This window comes from Mastigoproctus giganteus, chromosome 12 (assembly GCF_048544385.1).
Source record: "Mastigoproctus giganteus isolate SK-2022 chromosome 12, ASM4854438v1, whole genome shotgun sequence".
Taxonomy (NCBI): domain Eukaryota; kingdom Metazoa; phylum Arthropoda; class Arachnida; order Uropygi; family Thelyphonidae; genus Mastigoproctus; species Mastigoproctus giganteus.
Genome location: NC_143586.1, coordinates 138,046,476 through 138,068,248, shown reverse-complemented (window position 1 = coordinate 138,068,248; position 21,773 = coordinate 138,046,476). Strand labels below are relative to the sequence as shown.

At 39.3% G+C, this 21,773-nt stretch overlaps 1 protein-coding gene across 2 annotated transcripts in view; it reads left to right on the top strand.

Annotated features, from left to right (window-relative positions):
• LOC150077452 (uncharacterized) overlaps positions 1-21,773 on the top strand; it is a 75,713-nt gene that overhangs the window by 15,926 nt on the left and 38,014 nt on the right. For both annotated transcript variants that reach the window (XM_090386868.1, XM_090386867.1), the window contains exon 2: positions 12,646-13,132. In XM_090386868.1, coding sequence (XP_090242994.1) covers positions 12,646-13,132 — 487 coding nt within the window. The remainder of the gene's footprint in view (positions 1-12,645; positions 13,133-21,773) is intronic.

Below are 21,773 nucleotides of genomic sequence, written 5' to 3'. Positions count from 1 at the left end.
TGACCACAAAAGCTGTTATGTATTAATTTTATTGTTTAATATAATTAATAACTTAATTTTATTATGATTAATAACAAACTATTCCCCAGGACCTTTTCTGTGATATGATTATTGTGTTGTTGGTAACAAAAGTCAAGGATAAGATCGTGGACGTTGTAAATAATGCATATACGGAGCATAAGATTTATAGCAGAAAACTGATTAAAATAATTTTTCTTGGTTCAGTGCATTTAATTCCCCATGTTGGGAAAACGTGCATTAAAGAATATAGAGTTAAGGACTTGATAACCGATCGAATAACCGATACCCTCGAAATAAGCTGTCACTTTGCCCGTATGTCACAATAAATAATGGTATCATATTGTAAGATACACTCCTTTCTAGCAAATGTTGACTGATGCGCGTGGGAAAAGTAAATATAATTCAAGCTGTTTTTTTTTTATCTTCTTCATTTCAACGGTACCTGTCTTTTGAATGTAATGGAGCGTGCAATTATCTAAGAAAGTGTTCTCAACTCTTTATTTCTTTAAGTGTATGGTTGTATAATGAACTGCTTATTATACAATTAATAAATCTTTGTTTCACTGAATTTCTTTCTTTATTTTTTTTTCTAAATCGAAAGTGCAGTTTCCATTATCATCTATCTCTGGATATATGTTTATTAAGAGAGACTGTAAATTTATATATTAATTTCCAAATTAGAAAAAAGTCATTCTGGGAGAACAATATTTTTTTAGATACTCGTACAAACGGTAATAACCGGAAATTCTTCAGAATAATTTTATAAATGTTACCTTTAATAGTATGGCGATTTATTGTACGCATTCGTACGCTGCACAAAACCAATGTCCTCCTCTATAAAAATAATTAAAATAGATCAGTTTTATGAATATATTTATTTGAAATAAGCTAGTTTAACTACTTGGATGGAAGCTAAAAAAATGTTCTGTTTATACTTCGGCACAACCTGTGGGTTACAGGAGTTTAGGACTAATCACTTTGACAATGAATACAATTACTAATCAGTATTAAATATAGAAGTCATTTGGACTCTAGCAACGATCAACTGAAACTCGTGTGCTGTTGCACTTTTGCACTGACTACTTGGCTACATCCAGAATTCAGATGACTATAGCGTATCAGTCTTGTTCATAGTGCGCAATTCATTTAGTCTGCAATATACATAATAAAATAAAATGCATTTATTCACGGGATAGTTTGCTAACTGAAAAATCAAGGAACTCACGAAGTAGATTTAACTACCGTCTCGATTGAAGATGGCTTCGACTATCATATTGCGTTTGTAGTCACTTAGTTCGGTGACGAAATTAAAAAGAATGACACATGGCGAACCTACTATACTACTGTTCTTAGGGGCGCATAATAGCCTTAGGTGCTAATTCCGGGTCCTACTGTGCCCTTTAACAATAAACCCAAACAAACCATCCGGGCCCTCTAATCCTTCATACTCCATGACAGGAGCGAACAGAGTGGTATGGTAGTTTCGCTGCTATGTACCGTCAATGAGAATGACGAATTAGGGAATAGAGGTTAACCAGTTTATTATACACAAAAAAAAAAACATCCCACATCAACTGTCCATCCCTTCCAATAATTTGCTTAGTTCTTCCTTGAATTTATCCAAGTTCCTGTATATCCTGCACACCTTCGCAACAACAGATGAAAGTTTCTTCCAAAAGTCAACCACCCGCTGGCTGTAAGCAAACGTTGACATCTATCTTGCAACCATCCTTTCTCAGTTTGAATTTATGTCCCCTCAGTGTGTGGTCTCAAAAAGAGGAAAAATGACATTACCATTGAGCTTGCTCAGTCGGCGTCTGGAGGCTAGGCACTTCGCTGGTGCCTAGTCTTCAGACGCTGCAATTTGCAGAACTGAAGCCTTTCTTCATACGACCACCCATTCGTTCCCTTCAATCTCGTTGCCCTTCTCTGCATCCATTCCAGAAGTTCTACTTCCTTCTTAGAATGAGGCCTCCAGACCTGTATGCAGTAATCAAGATGCCGCCTAACGATTGCCTGGTACAATGGGATAATCACCTCCTTATCCCTGCTAGCAAAGTTCCTGTATATCATTGACAAAATCCCATTAGCTGTCCTTGCAGCCTGTCTACGTTGCTCAGAGAACTTCATTTATGAGTGGACAATTTACCCCAGGTCTTTTTCATTTTCCACTACCCTGAATGCAGTAAAACACAGTTGGTACGTTAATTTGGGATTACTTCTACCCATATTCAGTACCCTGCTTTTCTCAATTAAAACTCCAACTGCCATTTCTCAGCCCATCTGCCTAATTTTTATAGATCTTGTTCCTGTAGAATACCTTCATTACTGTCATTAACCACTCCGCCAACCTTTGTATCATCTGCAAACTTAAGCCTGATATACCTTCATCAATAATAAATATAAAAAACATCAGTGGCCTAGCACTTACCCCGGGGGACTTCATTAATAACGTTAGTCTCTGAAGAGCAGTGCCCATCAAAAACCACCGTCTTCTCCCACTCAACCATCACTTTTTCCATAATAGTAACTTGCCCTTAATGCCACACTGTTCCATTTTTTACAGCATTCTTTTTATGTGCAACAGCAGCAAACGCTTTCCTGAAATAAAAGTACAGTATATATAATACCAAAAATTTTTTTTTTTTTTTGCATCTATTTCCTTTGTTACTGCATCAATATCCATTCAGATTGCTCCTTAACAAATACATGTTGTGATTGCAGTATAATTGCATTCGTGTCTAGATGATCCTGTATAACCGGAAAAAGTAACCGGCGACCCTCTAATTTTCCCCGGAACAGAGGTTAAGCTAACAGGCCTGTAATTACTCTTGTCACGTTTTGATATACCCCCTTGTGAATTGGAGATACATTCGCACATCTGCAGTCCATAGAGACCTCCACTGAATTCAGAGATGCTCTCATAAATATAGTTAAGGGTTTGTTTATCTTAATATAATTGGATGTTCCATACACCCCAGATGCCTTTTATATGTTTAACTTCAACAATTTATCTTATACTTTTCTTTCAGTTATCACAAATTATTTAGCTTCCCATTAGAGTTTGATAAACGTCTGGCATACTCTTCCTTAAAGAATTCATTTATTCGTAGATGTAAAATACCTGTTAAGTTAGTCAGCAACCTGAGCAGGATCATCAACAGTTAGACCATTGACATCAAGTGGACCAATGTGATTTTACTGTTCCTTTAAGCAAAGAAGTCGTTGCTACTTTTCTTTGCCAGAGACCTCTCGTAATCTGCCTTAGCTTGCTTAACTTCGTTTGCGAATTGATTTCAGACAAGTTTGTCTACCATAGGTTTCTATATAACCTGATATTTTATGCACATCCCATGCATTTTTCTCATCAGATCATCTGTCATCCATTTAGATTTCAGCTTTGAACAGTGTTTCTTATGAAATACTGTTCAAAGTAGCTTCTACAACTACTGACATGAATGCTTCCCAGTAACATTATCAATTGGTCCCACAGCCTAGAATTTAAAAACTGTCTGAGACCACCGTAGTCACCCTTACGAAAGCAAAAGACCTTCCCTTTACCCTTGAGAATAGTTGTCTTTAAGTAAATCCCACATAGGTATACTGTGATCACTTCCACACAATGGGTCTTTTATTTGCAGATTCTTAATGCATGAAGTACCGCTGCTGATAAGCAAATCAAGAATATTGCATCTATAAACCTAGCCGAGTGGGTAAAGTACCTACCCGGCAACCCAAAGGTCGCGGGTTCGATTCCCGCCTCGGGCTTGGATCAAAGTACTGCAAAAAACCTTGGGAGGCGCAATATGGCCACAGAAGCCGATGCGCCAACAATTACCAAATCAAACCAAATCAATCAAGCATCTATAAACTTCTAGGATAGGAAACAATCATATAATAAATCCACAAAAGCCTTGCTAACGTATTAGTGACCAAGCCACAAATTCCAGTCAATACATCGGAAGTTAAAAATCCAACATATTGACATTCTGATTTAATAGCCTACTATACTTCTATGTATAGTTGTTTGTTATACTTGTCACAGTCATTACATTTAACATGCTTCTTAACTAAGATCATAAACACCCCAGGATGGGTGTTTATGCTCTTAGTCTTCATTATGTACACTTTACTCCGCGTATTCAAATTCTGCACCTTTTATTCTGAGTGACACCATGTGTCCGATATCCATACAATGTCTGCATTTGATGATTTAATTCGTACTTCAAATTCATCAATTTATTTCAAATGCACCTAACATTAGTGTATATGTAAGTATACACGTTCTTACTTTAGTTACCGCAACACGGTCCATGTATTATTTGTTCCATGATGATGCACAGCAGCGCTTGAAATCCTCGAACGTTTCTTTCCAAGCTACTCCATGTTCCAATAGAAGCAGTGCAAGAATCACTTTTGTCTTTGCCTGCAGCTCTGCTTAAAATATTATTCCATGTATCCTCAAAGCTAGCAGTTTTCCGACCCACCTAACACTGCCATGACAGCATCATCTGCAAATAACATACACGTTATTCAGGCCCAATGATCGAATCCACGTAATACCACAAAATTCAGAAATATTTTATTAAATTCCTCTGACCCTATAAGCGGAAAAATCGGAGTAGTCGTATAGGCAGAAATAATTTTTATTTTTTAATGAAATGCTACCGTATATCCATCCCCCAGTGACTGAGACTTGCAAACATGTTCCTTCGTTTCCTAATTTTGTTATACGCACCGTCTGGAGGCGGACTGCAAGTGTGATTGATTACAGATGCTTCAGGATCTGGATTGTAACTGAACAACAGCTTTACGCCTACAGAGTTTGTGGTCAGTCTGTATTTCCATTACCCCCATGTGATCTGCTTTCTGATTGTGGCCTCGATTTTCAGGGACTTTAAAAATGAATTGCTTATAAAGTTATTTTGTAATTGCGATCTCCCAAATGGCTCTACTATTGGGTAGAACAAAATAAAATTGAATAATTTTTTAATGGTGTTAGTGTTTTTACTCAAATATTATAAAATTATCCTACCAAAGGGCTGGTTTGATATTGGCCGGCAGTGGTCTAGTGGTTAGCGTGGCCACAACTAAGGTGGTTTCTGGTTCGAGCACGTACGCTGTCACGAAAATTGCATAGCCTATAGGTGTAATGTAGCGCTGGAAAATTCTGGTTGTCCTTAATTCCGTATGTATGTCGGCCGCAATGCCAATGTTTATCTCAACCATCACGAGAATAAACAGAAATTTATTGTTTTTTAAGATAATTCTGTCTCGTTACTTTTAGTGGTTGAATGCATACATATCTTGCATTTGGGAGTGGAACAGTACGGGAAATTAATTGAACACACTGGAAGTAATTAAGATAAATTTAAGAAACTACAGAAAGTATAATTAAAATGGAATAAACCAAACAAGGTAATTTAGGTTGTTTTAATGAAGAATTATGATCCTGTTACAATTATAATGTTGACATAAGCAATTTGATTCTTCATTTAAAATTCTACATTTTTAGGTTGGAGATTCCATCTACTCATGGACAGCGTACTTCAATTCACAGTTTATTATCGAACAGAACTGAAGTTCTACTTTTTGTTCGCTGATTTCTCCCTTTGCTACAAATACTAATTTCTCATTGTTAGACTCTGCCACTCTTTTCTCCAGTGGCTGTCATGACCATGGTAAATTGCTTGATGAAAATATAAGATTATAGCAATTAGTGACAAATGGGCCTGGAGTACTGGGGTCCATAGTTTAACAGATATTTATTTAAAGTATACCCAGTAAAATAAAATAAAATAAAATATTTCCAGAAGCTTTCGGAACTCGTGTCCCTTTCTCAACTGACAGAATTTTTAAATACATTACAAGCAAACTGTGGCACGTTACTCCTTCGTCATTGTTGTAGCACGGACGTGTGCTGCCTTGCGCCAGTGATCATCCATCAATAAAACGGTTGTCTCCAGGATTGGATGTATACGCATGCCTTTCTGGCGATTTAATGCCTTAGGGTTGTTCATTATGTTTAGTGACTCTAGCCATAGGCGGTGGCGAAAGTGTCGCGCGTGGTCCACTATCTCAAAGTCGCGCTTGGGGTCAAGATCGTGGTTGGTAGCCCAAAAATGTTCTGCAAGCGCGGACTGGTCAGTTTCGGCAAGCCGGATTGCTCTGTCGTGTTCCGTGAGGCGATCCTGGAGACGTCTCGATGTCTCACCTACGTAGCAACTGTTACAGGCCCTACAGGTGATACGGTACACTACATTGCTGCGTAAGACAGGTGTGACAGGGGTCTTCACACTGGAGACAAGTGAACGTAGGTTCCTACCTGGTAATTGTACACATTTTATGTTGTAACTTCTCAGGATCTTCGAGATACGTCCTGACACTCCTGGATAGTACGGAATGTAGGCGGATGATATGCCGACTTGCTTCGGAGGTCTTGGGTTGGAAGTAAGCTCTTGTGCCTGTAACAAGCATCTGTTTAGTACATGGGATGGATAACCGCATCTGGTTAAGTCCGCCTTCACACGGGAGATCTCGTTACGTCTAATTGTGTCGGTGCTGGAATGGCTCCAGGCCCTGGAGAACAGGGTGCGGGCAGTGCTATTGAGATGGCTTGGAGCGTGGCCGGACCCGTAGTTGGTGAATTGACCGCACCACATGGGTTTGCGGTATACTGAGGTCTCTAGATGTGGGCCTACGCGATGCACTAGCACGTCCAGAAACGGGAGCGAACCGTCCACCTCTGATTCTACGGTAAACTTGATGAAATTGGATAGAGAGTTGAGGTATTCTAGTAGTACCGTTTCAGAACCACGTGGTATTATGGTAAAAATATCGTCGACATATCTACACCACGTTGTAATAGGTGTAGGTGGGTTCTGGTGTATCTGCTTCTCCAGATCTTCCATGGCGATGTTAGCTACTACGGAACTGACAGGGGCACCCATAGCAGTGCCATGTACTTGTTTGTAGAGTGAGTCTTCAAAGGTGAAGATGCTGCTAGAGAGGCATAGGTTGAGGGCGGTACAGATGTCATCAGTGGATAGTGACGTCCTGGATTGGAGGCTTAAGTCGCTCTCAAGGAGCCTTCTGGCGCAGTGCACGGCCTGTTGGACGGGAATCGAGGTGAATAAAGAAACCACGTCAAATGATGCCATGACAGAGTTATCAGGGATTGAAATGTCCTTAATGGTGTTAATGAATTCACTGCTGTTTTTAACGGTGTGAGATGTATTACCTATAAGAGGCGAGAGGAGGCTCGCGATGTGTTTGGACAGTTCATACGTTGGGGCACTGCAGCAAGACACTATAGGTCTGAGAGGAATACCCGGTTTATGGATCTTTGGTAATCCGTAGAATTGTGGTAGTTGACAGCCAGTACCACGCAGAAGATGGTGAGTCGCGGTCGGGATCTTCTTATCTTTAAGCCATGCGTGGACAAGTTTATTAACATTTGCTTCCAGACGTTTCAAGACTTTAACGGGAGGATCAGGTAGAGGTTCATATACGTTAGGATCGAGTAATAGGGCCAAGGCTTTCTCTCGGTAGGCTGATCGGTCCAGCACAACAGTCCGGCGCCCTTTATCCGCAGGAAGTACAACGATGGAGTTGTCTTTTCTTATAGATGACAGGGCGGCACGTTGGCGGTGGTTGAGGTTTGAGCACGTTTTTCGAGTGTTGCGGAGGACTGCGGCAGTCTTGAATCGGATCTCGTTGGCAGTTTCTTCGGGAAGGTTGGTAATACTGGCTTCTATGCCCATAGCGAGCTGTGTGATGGGAGGTTTCGATGGTATAACGGCGAATTTCATACCGTTTGATAAAACACTCAGCTGCTCGTTGGACAGTTGTTTGTTACTTAGATTCAAGACGAAAGAAGTCGTGTCGTCTGAACGAGTGTTCGTCTTTAAGGAGTTGGTTTCTATGCTCAAGTTTATGAACTTGCGCTGTTGGCGTAAACGGTAGGTATCCGAGGTCTGACTAGCCCGATGGCAGATGGTATGTATAAGGTTTGTAAATACAATAGGCGAGACCTTACCTTGTATATGTTGTAACAGTCTGGACTTGTTGTAGTCAGCGTTCCTGATTTCATGGTGGAGATGGGATATCCATAAATTTAACGTGCGCAGGCTGAAGTTAAAGCAGGCACGATCCATATGAGAGTTGTGGAACGGGGCTTTGTATCGGAACCCTTTAGGTATAATTCGATTGCTTTTGCATCTGTGGGCGAAGCGTAAATGTTGCCTGTAGCGAGCTATTGAGAGGAAGCATTTTTGCAACTGTGCACAATCGTTGTAGGTATTATGGCCATAAAGTGATCGAATAGTGACAAATGGGCCTGGAGTACTGGGGTCCATAGTTTAACAGATATTTATTTAAAGTATACCCAGTAAAATAAAATAAAATAAAATATTTCCAGAAGCTTTCGGAACTCGTGTCCCTTTCTCAACTGACAGAATTTTTTTAAATACATTACAAGCAAACTGTGGCACGTTACTCCTTCGTCATTGTTGTCATAGCACTGCCCGCACCCTGTTCTCCAGGGCCTGGAGCCATTCCAGCACCGACACAATTAGACGTAACGAGATCTCCCGTGTGAAGGCGGACTTAACCAGATGCGGTTATCCATCCCATGTACTAAACAGATGCTTGTTACAGGCACAAGAGCTTACTTCCAACCCAAGACCTCCGAAGCAAGTCGGCATATCATCCGCCTACATTCCGTACTATCCAGGAGTGTCAGGACGTATCTCGAAGATCCTGAGAAGTTACAACATAAAATGTGTACAATTACCAGGTAGGAACCTACGTTCACTTGTCTCCAGTGTGAAGACCCCTGTCACACCTGTCTTACGCAGCAATGTAGTGTACCGTATCACCTGTAGGGCCTGTAACAGTTGCTACGTAGGTGAGACATCGAGACGTCTCCAGGATCGCCTCACGGAACACGACAGAGCAATCCGGCTTGCCGAAACTGACCAGTCCGCGCTTGCAGAACATTTTTGGGCTACCAACCACGATCTTGACCCCAAGCGCGACTTTGAGATAGTGGACCACGCGCGACACTTTCGCCACCGCCTATGGCTAGAGTCACTAAACATAATGAACAACCCTAAGGCATTAAATCGCCAGAAAGGCATGCGTATACATCCAATCCTGGAGACAACCGTTTTATTGATGGATGATCACTGGCGCAAGGCAGCACACGTCCGTGCTACAACAATGACGAAGGAGTAACGTGCCACAGTTTGCTTGTAATGTATTTAAAAATTCTGTCAGTTGAGAAAGGGACACGAGTTCCGAAAGCTTCTGGAAATATTTTATTTTATTTTATTTTACTGGGTATACTTTAAATAAATATCTGTTAAACTATGGACCCCAGTACTCCAGGCCCATTTGTCACTATTCGATCACTTTATGGCCATAATACCTACAACGATTGTGCACAGTTGCAAAAATGCTTCCTCTCAATAGCTCGCTACAGGCAACATTTACGCTTCGCCCACAGATGCAAAAGCAATCGAATTATACCTAAAGGGTTCCGATACAAAGCCCCGTTCCACAACTCTCATATGGATCGTGCCTGCTTTAACTTCAGCCTGCGCACGTTAAATTTATGGATATCCCATCTCCACCATGAAATCAGGAACGCTGACTACAACAAGTCCAGACTGTTACAACATATACAAGGTAAGGTCTCGCCTATTGTATTTACAAACCTTATACATACCATCTGCCATCGGGCTAGTCAGACCTCGGATACCTACCGTTTACGCCAACAGCGCAAGTTCATAAACTTGAGCATAGAAACCAACTCCTTAAAGACGAACACTCGTTCAGACGACACGACTTCTTTCGTCTTGAATCTAAGTAACAAACAACTGTCCAACGAGCAGCTGAGTGTTTTATCAAACGGTATGAAATTCGCCGTTATACCATCGAAACCTCCCATCACACAGCTCGCTATGGGCATAGAAGCCAGTATTACCAACCTTCCCGAAGAAACTGCCAACGAGATCCGATTCAAGACTGCCGCAGTCCTCCGCAACACTCGAAAAACGTGCTCAAACCTCAACCACCGCCAACGTGCCGCCCTGTCATCTATAAGAAAAGACAACTCCATCGTTGTACTTCCTGCGGATAAAGGGCGCCGGACTGTTGTGCTGGACCGATCAGCCTACCGAGAGAAAGCCTTGGCCCTATTACTCGATCCTAACGTATATGAACCTCTACCTGATCCTCCCGTTAAAGTCTTGAAACGTCTGGAAGCAAATGTTAATAAACTTGTCCACGCATGGCTTAAAGATAAGAAGATCCCGACCGCGACTCACCATCTTCTGCGTGGTACTGGCTGTCAACTACCACAATTCTACGGATTACCAAAGATCCATAAACCGGGTATTCCTCTCAGACCTATAGTGTCTTGCTGCAGTGCCCCAACGTATGAACTGTCCAAACACATCGCGAGCCTCCTCTCGCCTCTTATAGGTAATACATCTCACACCGTTAAAAACAGCAGTGAATTCATTAACACCATTAAGGACATTTCAATCCCTGATAACTCTGTCATGGCATCATTTGACGTGGTTTCTTTATTCACCTCGATTCCCGTCCAACAGGCCGTGCACTGCGCCAGAAGGCTCCTTGAGAGCGACTTAAGCCTCCAATCCAGGACGTCACTATCCACTGATGACATCTGTACCGCCCTCAACCTATGCCTCTCTAGCAGCATCTTCACCTTTGAAGACTCACTCTACAAACAAGTACATGGCACTGCTATGGGTGCCCCTGTCAGTTCCGTAGTAGCTAACATCGCCATGGAAGATCTGGAGAAGCAGATACACCAGAACCCACCTACACCTATTACAACGTGGTGTAGATATGTCGACGATATTTTTACCATAATACCACGTGGTTCTGAAACGGTACTACTAGAATACCTCAACTCTCTATCCAATTTCATCAAGTTTACCGTAGAATCAGAGGTGGACGGTTCGCTCCCGTTTCTGGACGTGCTAGTGCATCGCGTAGGCCCACATCTAGAGACCTCAGTATACCGCAAACCCATGTGGTGCGGTCAATTCACCAACTACGGGTCCGGCCACGCTCCAAGCCATCTCAATAGCACTGCCCGCACCCTGTTCTCCAGGGCCTGGAGCCATTCCAGCACCGACACAATTAGACGTAACGAGATCTCCCGTGTGAAGGCGGACTTAACCAGATGCGGTTATCCATCCCATGTACTAAACAGATGCTTGTTACAGGCACAAGAGCTTACTTCCAACCCAAGACCTCCGAAGCAAGTCGGCATATCATCCGCCTACATTCCGTACTATCCAGGAGTGTCAGGACGTATCTCGAAGATCCTGAGAAGTTACAACATAAAATGTGTACAATTACCAGGTAGGAACCTACGTTCACTTGTCTCCAGTGTGAAGACCCCTGTCACACCTGTCTTACGCAGCAATGTAGTGTACCGTATCACCTGTAGGGCCTGTAACAGTTGCTACGTAGGTGAGACATCGAGACGTCTCCAGGATCGCCTCACGGAACACGACAGAGCAATCCGGCTTGCCGAAACTGACCAGTCCGCGCTTGCAGAACATTTTTGGGCTACCAACCACGATCTTGACCCCAAGCGCGACTTTGAGATAGTGGACCACGCGCGACACTTTCGCCACCGCCTATGGCTAGAGTCACTAAACATAATGAACAACCCTAAGGCATTAAATCGCCAGAAAGGCATGCGTATACATCCAATCCTGGAGACAACCGTTTTATTGATGGATGATCACTGGCGCAAGGCAGCACACGTCCGTGCTACAACAATGACGAAGGAGTAACGTGCCACAGTTTGCTTGTAATGTATTTAAAAAATTCTGTCAGTTGAGAAAGGGACACGAGTTCCGAAAGCTTCTGGAAATATTTTATTTTATTTTATTTTACTGGGTATACTTTAAATAAATATCTGTTAAATTATAGCAATTATTTAAATGGTTAATTTTTATTTTTTTGTATACTCGCTCACATTGAGGTCTTAGCTGTAATTAAAAGGATATTTGTTATTGAATCTTTTCTTGCATTCTATTAAAAAGTCTTAATTATTGATCAGAGTCCTGTGGTGTAATAACTGATCTTTCACTTGAAGAAACATATTTTAAAAAGATGACAGCTATTTTAAGAACGCTTTTCAGAGTTCTTTGAAATTTCTCCCCCAACCTCCATGCTGGCTGAAATAATAGTTTCACATTATTCTAAATTAAGAGTTTGACACGTGCAATTTGAGATATGCTTTCTTAACTTTGAAAAAAATAAAGAAAGATATATAGTTTATGTTCGTAGAGCGGAAGTCCATTCTCTTTGTCTTCTATCAATTGTAAGAGAGTATAAACTGCTGAACAGGGAACTGGGAGTATAGAACTAAACTACGTTGCTGACACCTTCCTTAACGAGTTCAGGTTCGGGGACACGCTAACTACCGTTAAATAGAGTTGAAAAGAAAGCGCTTCCGCTGAAGATTTTCTTCCCTAAGCGGTTGTTAAATCCATTTTATGGCTAAATGCAATGCAAAAAAATGAATGCAGAGGAAACTATATAATGTAAAGTGTCCTTTTTTTTTTTCAGTTAATTGTCTCCCGGAGGCCACATCATCGCCACGGTGTTGATTCAGAATGCTCCCGGTGTCCACCCGGGTATGCAGTAATGCAGAGGTGCAGAAGAGGTCAAGATACTGTGTGCGCACCCTGTAAACCAGGGACATATTCTCCCCATAATTCACACAAACGTTTGTGTTTTTTGTGTTCAAGGTGCGGAGCTGGACTCTATGTAGCTCACCAGTGTACTACCGTGAGTGATACGATCTGTGACTCGTGCCATACATACAAAGGACCTCACAACGAGGATTATCATTCGAAATGTGTAACTCACAGTAATAATTTTACCTGGGACAACTTTCCTACCCTTCAACATAATGACTCGAACATGTCAACAGAGGGAGATAGAGACGTTCTTAAAAGTGATGGGAAGTGGCCATTCAACCATGAAAAAGACTCTCCATTATTACACGACAGTGGCACAACAAACGGATCGGTAATAAGAGAGGCAGATGGAGGTAAGGTTTTAAATACTTCTTTAATCTTATGAAATTATCGTAGGTATAAGAAAGATAGATTAATCAGAATTAATTTTAGTGGAAATACTAGTTTTTTTTTCTTGTCCAGGCTTCAGTTTTGAATTACTTTGTAACATTAATAAACGGATGATAACGGCATAAATGCTAAAGTTCATCACAAATTATTTTTTGTATTAATCACGTTAATCGCACAACTCAGTGTTGCTTAAACTTATCTTGCTGCAATTTCAGCATTCACACCTTTTTTTTTAATTTAAAGTACTTTTCTACCTTTTCCAAATCATTTTCTCATAAAAGTTTGCTAAAATTTCAGACTACACCAGGAGTTCATTGTGGTATTGAATTCCGATCTCTCACCAGGGTAGAGGAAGTTATTTATCGATTGCGTAAACTCTTGCAAATATCCCCTGGATTTAACATCTTTTGCATAAATAAAGAGAGATGTGTCTTTCCTTTAGAAAGAAGCTTAAGTATTAGATGTCAGTGCAAGCGTGTAACACTTAAGTGTTACACGCTTGCATTGACGCGAGTGAAAGTGTGTACTTTCATTAATTTTACTTTCCCTACTTTTATGTGATTACTGAAGAATTAAGATCAAATTCTGATCTTGGCAATTCTTCAGTCGTATTCCTTAGGAATACATTCTGGTTGCATGACTCGGTGATGAAGTTGCTTCAACAAAATAGAGAAAAAACTCTAGTTTCACTGCTGAGATTTGTACTGGCTGAGTAATCTTGTGAAGATTGAGGCTCTACAGTAGCCTTACTGATTTCTTTGTTAAGAAAAATCTCAATCTTTATGTTTTCTGTTGACTGGGGAAATCCACCAGTTGCATTTCCTGCCGTAGTAGCTTGTCCATATTTTCTACGTAATAGAGCTAAAATTGGTTATATTTTTGGATGGATTTGTTTGAAGCTTGATTGATAACAAAGTAACGGCTTAAAAATTGCACAGCAGCAATTTTTGAAAAATATGGCCAACCAGCAATGGTTGGCCATGTGCAATTTTTGGCCATATGTGCAATTTTTGAAAAATTGCACATATGGCCGCAGCCGGTTGGAAAGAATGAAGATGCCATTATAACAAGTTAGCCACTTACTTGAATACTTCAAATAAACTTTGGATGTTCATTGAGCTGATTGTAGTTTATTTAGGATCCATCCACTTTCAGAGCTTGCGGATTGTATTGTGCGCTCTCTTTCTCTGCAACAGTACACTCGCATGTAACGTTGAAAGTGGTAAACGTTGAAAGTGGTAAAAAAGTTGTATAATATTACAGTTTTCGTGGTAAACCACGAAACTGTAATATAATACAACTTTTTTGGCAGGTCTACCATCCTTCAGTCTGTCCTGTTGGCATCTGAAAAGCTCATGTAATTCTGAGTAGACAATTTTCAAGGAGTAAAATATGATTCACCAATTATTTTTCTGTTATGGTAATAAGTCAATAGAGTGTTCAAACTGTTGTGGAGATTCTGTATGTACTTACGTTCAAAGTCTCTGTAGGATCATTATATGATCTGGCCACTGCATTTTTTGAAGGTAATTTTTTTTTTTCAGTTGAGGAACCCCAAATGTAACGACTCTCTTCTAAAGATATGCCTAGTATAATCTATGGAGGACAACTCCATGGTGCGTTTGGAGTTTAGGAAACATGGCCACTTTAGTTTGAATCAGATTTATTAGTTTCAGAATTTCTTCAAGATTATAAACTTGCAACTGATATTACAAAACGCTGTCTATAACATTGGCCAAACATCTTACCAGCAGAAGTCCTATTTCTAGAAAGTAGGATGGACATCCTAGATTTCAAGAAAAATCTCAGAAAACTCTGTCCCCCAATTACTAGAGAAACTCTCCTTCCATTCTCCTATAACATCTACCAAACAAAAGCTAAAATTGGACCTTGCCAGGAACAATTCCTTTAACAGGGAATCCATGTATGCAAACTGTTTGAGACTTGATATGTCACTGGACTTTAATGCGTTCCATGGACGCATTCATGAACTTTCTGATGGTCTCAGTATTGAGGATGCTTAGGATATACCGTACATATTTCTTTCCAACCTTCATCTCATCTAATGTTAATAGGATTCGTTTGAACTGTTATAGATTCATAATAAGCTTAACTTTTAAAAATAGCACAATTTTAGAATATATTCTATAATAATAATTTACTTTTTAGCTTATTTAACTATTCAATTTAAGATTAATTACACTGCTTTTGCCTACATTGTAAATAGAGAAAAGTGCCATGTAGAATTTAAATAAATATTAAAATTTATATTTACTTACGTGATCCGAAGCTGAAGATTAGAGTTCAGAGTGGTACAAAATGCAAATCTTAACATCACATGCAAACTAATTCTTCAAAGTTAACATCGTTATTCCCTATTGTTTTATGCTTGTAGTTGATGGTTTTTTTTTTTTTCCGGCTCTGACATTTTTATAGTAGATTGTTCATGAAATATAGTGGTTTGATGTAGGAGCCAATCCAAATTTTGGAACCTTTCCTCCTCTACACACATTTTTATGGTATACTGTAATGATTTTTCGTGGTCAAAAGTGTGAATTTTTATGCCGCTCCATGTGCATTTTTTTCTACCCTCAATATCACAGTAATGAATCGAAGTTTCATCCTTTTTTTTTTTTGTCACCATTTGGCGCCCTCGTGCATTTGGTGTAATCACCCTCCTCCCCACCCTGGGTGGAAAAGACCCGAGTTCGAATCCCATAAATGGCGAGGAATTTTTATGATCCTATTCGCAAAGTTGTTGAATTAGTTGGCGATGGCGGCATGGTTTTTTCTCCCGGAAACTCGGATTTTTCGCCTAGAAACATTAAATCGACCACAGAACACACACACACACACATTATTAAATGCGGCGCAATGTGGCCTAAAACCGGACAACAATGCCATTATTTTAATCCTAGGAAAATTCGTAATAATTGTCTTTGTATAATTTACATTTTCCTGATGTGCATTCAAGTATTTTGATTATTGAATGCAGACCAAGAGAGTTTTGTTGACTTTTCACTTGATATGTTTAGTGTCATTGCTGTGTATTGTGACCCTATACGACGATCTTTCAGAATCAGGTCATGAATAGCAAAAATATTGTTTTACATTGGCACAGGCACACGTTGTCCAGACCCAGGTTCGTCTTTCTTGACTCTACGACCCCTTTCAATTCGGTAAACAGGTTCTTGTTGGTGCTGTATGATGCAATGTCTCCATCAAATCATTGTGAATTTCTTTCTAGGCATTCCTTAAAAAATAAAAAATACATTTATGCACGCCTTATTTTGTGAAATTATTGATCGCGGTGGACATGCGGTTTTTTGCATAAATGATTTCTTCTACTATCCTGTGGAAAACGGAAATATTTATCTCAGAGTAAGATTTTTTTTTTTCCTTTATGTACGGTACTTTCAAAAGTTGCAGTAAGCAGTTTCTGTGCACTATCCACGTAGATACTGCAAGTACACATACAGAAACTATATATCTGTAGTTTAATTTACGTTTTTCATTAAAATTTAAAAGATCAGTTATTTATTGCAACTGAGATTTATACTTTATTGTACACAATATTGCCACCAATGCTTTGACTGGATCAATAATATATAAAAAATACAATGTACACCATTATTATGTAAAATAAATTCAATCAAGAACACATTATTCATTTATTTATGAATACATCGGGTATTTCTTAAAATACAACCTCTGTATTTTAATTCTTTTGAAAGAATCTTTTCCACTTCCTGATCCCGCCCTGTGGTTACGGATGTACACATAATTGCCATCTTGTTTTTATATCTGAGTCATTATAAATTTCTTGTTGTACGAAACTGGCACACTTATCGTATTGATATGATCTTTGGTACAAAAGAACTACGAGAATATTGTAGGACTTGAAATTTTAAAAAAGGATCTCAGCTGAGGTTGCAAATTTACAGATGTGTTTCTGTACGAAGGAAATTGGTGACTGTGAAATTAAATATTCGCCCCTAAAACCTTCTTAGGAACAAATGCTAAAAATTTGTCTATTATCCGAAATTTTCTTCTCTAAGGTTGTTGTCAGAACATCCGGGAATGTGGTTGATTAACTGTATCTGTCTCAGTTAACTTATTCTCTTTATTAAGGGAGATTAACAGAATGGATGACCGATAAGTTGTTTTTTTTTGGGGGGTGGTTAGAGATTTTTAAAGTCCTATTATTTTTTCAATAGGTCTATTTTTACTCCCCTCCCCTTTAAGAACGGGTTCGTAAAAGTGTCCAACAAGCGTGAATACATTCTGAAGGTCGACGAAAATAATTTCTCGACAAATATACCTGACACAATTTTGAGTGGCCGGGCTGAAAAATAATTACAAAAAAAAGTACTATTAATCAAGGACACAACACTGAATCTAAAATCTACCTTTCTAGCCAACTTCCAACAGATTAAAAGGTATTAGTCGACGTCGTCTAAATTAATTACTCTTTCGTTCTTGCAAACCTGTTGCCCAAGATACAGTATAACTAAGTTTCTTAATTCCAGTAGCAGAAGTACACTAGTTTTTGACCTTGAATCATTAATAGGTGGATATACTTTTTTTTTTTTTTTTTAATTATATTGGTCGGAACTTGTTTTTCATTTGAATTATGCCTAAAGGTGTATAAGATATAGCATGCCCTTATAAAGCAGGCTTTTCTGCTAATAGCTGCTGTGGTAAATACTTTAATTTGCCGAGTAACAAACTGTAATATCACTGTTTAAGCCAGAGGGAAACTGCAATTATAACGATGTCCTAAGCGTGAAATATTTTCGACCTAATAGAAAGTACCTTGCAAGGACATCTGGTGAATTTTTTACTTTTCTTGAAGGGAGGCCAAGGATTATGAAATGTAAAACATGCCACACCAACGGTCTGCGAAGCTTACCGTAAGACAGCGGTTTTCAATCTGTGGTGCTTCAACTATTTTGAATATCTGCGTGGGTTGTTAGTGCATGATTTTGCCAATTTTTTTTTTCTTTGAAATTTGTACTTGAGGAAATTCGGAGCTTTGATTACGAAATGCGTGGAAACAAGTTGTTTGTTTAAAAACTTTATTTCATTCCCATTATTCTTATTTCAAGAAGGCTTTGAAGAGACCAATAAAGGAAGTTACGTTAACTTTTTTCTTTGTTTGATTACTAACGTTCACTTTGGTCCCACCAAGCATTGCTCCTGCCTCCATGTGGCGACGCTGCAAACATGGGCCAAAAAGAACAGAATGATCAGTAGAAGCACTAATACTAACCTTGCTATAGTACCTCAGGAAAAGATTCACAATAGTCTGAAAGCAACCGAAAAAAACCAGTATGGCAAAACGCATCCAACCAGTGCCATACCTTGTAACGCATATAATATATGCCACTTATAAATACATACATATAACACATGCCATTAGAATGTAATCAGTGCAATTCTCCTTTAATCCAAAGAAATCTAGAGGGATTTGTAGGGACCTCAAAAGAAGTAAAATGTTTCTGATCCGGGGTAGCAACATCAAGCCAAAATGGTCGGAAAAACTATTAATGACAACGAGCTTCAGAAAGAAGCTCGTTGTCATTAACAGTAATAATATTTATTTATTTCTTTACTCAATTTGAAGTGTGGAACTAATCTCCTGAATGTTCCAGAAGGCGAAATAAAAGAGGAATTAGTAACACATGGTTGAAGAAGAATCGGTATCCGGAGACAATCATACAAACGAAAACCTTGATTCTCGCCTTTAAGATGCCCAAAACAGATTACATAAATTGCTAGCTATTTAGTTATATGCCCAACCCACTTCGGTGTTACAAATTCCAGAAGTGTGGATATTCGTAAGCACCTTGAAAAGGCGCGCGCGCACACCTACACCCTATGTCAGGTTTGGCTCCAAAGCGCATCCACCTACAAGTCCTACATAAAAGTACAGAACAGGAAATGAAACTACTTATCAAGAAGTAAACAAAACCGTACAACCTTCTTCTAAAAGCAAACCTACCTATATTCAGACAACTATAAATACAAAACAGTAGAAGTGTAAATTTAATAATCCATTCCACCAAAAAAGAAATAAAGATATCAACAGAAGAGAAAACATCGTGAAAGAAATTAGGCCACCATAATCTGTCTACTGAATGTCAGACGCACGTTTTTTTTTTTTTTTTCACAACTACTGTAATAGACCACACTGTATGCACTCCTTCCTTTCTTCGAAAAATACCATGGGATATTATTGAAGATCCATACAACAGAGAAAAACCAGGAGAAATTCGTAGTGGAAAATGGAGAAAACAATAAACTGGGGATAGTTTCAACAACTGGCAACTTTTAAAGTACGGGTTATAAAATAAAAATCAGTTGAAAAGGTATTAAAACCCTTACAGATACCCTCATTCATACAGCAAGACAGACAGTTCCACTAACTTCAACCGAGTCCCCTTATATATTCTAAATCTTGGAGGAAGAGAAATGTATGGACAAAAAATAAATGGACCTATTTTCGGAGATAGCCCACCACTAAAAAACTTAAATACAAGCGGACAGGAGCAAACACGCCTCATCTAAAAGACATCCTGAAAGACAAAACTTGTGCGTGTGTAGTTGATGCAATGTAACAGTTTTGAAAACAAAACCCTTTTCATATAACAAAAAATATAAGAAAGTTTTATTTTAAAAATGGCTCGTCAGCAGTGACGTAGAAAATGTTCTCTGGTTTGGGCTATCAACTAGCGGCTTAATGATTTATGCCATTGTAAGTAACCGTAAAAAATAAAGTTGCTAATGAAGCTTCTGTAACAAACCAACCCCCACATACTTCCTAAAGAAACAGTCGTTGCTGAAGATGTTATAATCTTCCTTCCAGGCCTTCATTTCTAAAACTATTTCTGACTGGGACTTCCCCCCCCCCCCACCACCACCACTCGTCCATACCATCTTCGTTGGAAGTATCAAAATCTTCGATACATCTAGTTTAACCTTTCCGCACGGATGAGAAGAGACCATTTTACAGTTTCCCTTTTGTAGATGAGTTTTATTTCCTGTTTCCTGTGTTTCATTACTATAATCCTCAAGGGATTAGTAGTTTGTGCTTTAAATAAACAAGTTCTATTATGAAAACAAAATCCGATGCCGTTAACCTTCTACTTATTTTTAACTGTCTTCGTGAGGGTCATGAGGTATATGTTGGTATGGGAGGACTTGAACATTTAAAAATATGGTGAGGCGACTTTAAAAAAACGTTGGCTACAAAAAAGGATTTACAATCTTGTTTAGATACTTATTTCTATCGACGTTGTCTTTTAGGTTGTTTATTCTTTTATGTTTTTCGTTAGTTTTCTCAAGCTTTCCTTAGTATGGTGAAGATTTCGCTTTGATTATCCCGCTGTGCAACTTATTCGGGATTTTTTCGTATCTGCACGCTTTGTGGCGTAACGTTAACAGTCAGTTCTGTGATTTACAATTTTCAAGGACGAAGTCGCTCCATCTGATGTAGTCTGGTCTGGTCAGGTCAGGTTGGTCCCATATACGTAGGTGGAGATTAACTGTCTTTACTGTTGGGATCCTAATCTTGATTTAGGAAAATCAAATGAAGGCGATGTTTACTTTTTTAAGGCATCGTTCCACATTGAGTTTTTTTCCCCGACCAATGGATATCAGAGTTTGACATCAGAAATCCAGGTTTGATAGTGAGACCTGACACCTGTTTATTGCATATTCTAAGGCAGGAGGTGTTAAGTACCTTCCCGCCTCCAAGTTTAAAATTACTGCTTCACAAAATATCGTCACAAAGGAGGTTCGGAAAGCTAAGACATTGCAGGAAGTCTCTAGCAAAGAATGGAAAAATAAACAGCAAAGTAATTCATTCCTTCCTTCTGGTGTTGCGTAACACCAGAAGGCTTCCTTCTGGTGTTGCGTAACACCAGAAGGAAGGGATAACTCACATAGGTCTACTAGATATGTTTCACTGTTAATGAACCTGTTTAGATTGTTGACAACTGAATAGGTATTTTGCATCTATATTCGTGAAATATTAAGAAATGTTTTAGGGAAGAGGATGCCAGAAGTGTATCAACGTGTATCAAATTGAATGATTTTGTGATAACTGAGAGGAAAGTGGAAGAGAAATTACTGAAGCTAAACATAAAAAGGTGCCTGGGGTGGAATGGGATCTATCCAATAAGGGAGGCAGAAAGCAGAAAAGGAGGTAAGCAAATATTTAGACATAATTATGAGAGCATCTCTGGATTTAGGGGAGATCCCTATGGACCGAAGATGTGCGAATGGATCCTCATTTCATAAAGGGGTGTCAAAAAGTGACATGAGTCACTTTTTTGACACCCCTTTATGAAATGAGCCTGTTGGCTTAAGGGCTGTTCCAGGGTAAATAATGGAGTCACTGGTTTATGAAGTAATGGAGAACCATTTAGATATGAGTGCAGTTATACTGCAATCACATCATGGATTTGTTGTGACGGTCCTCCCTGACCAATTTGATTGGATACTATCACACGGTAACAAAGGAAATGAATGCAAAAAATAATTTTGACATAATTTACTTAGATTTCAGTAAAGCTTTTGATAGTGTTGCAGATAAAAGAC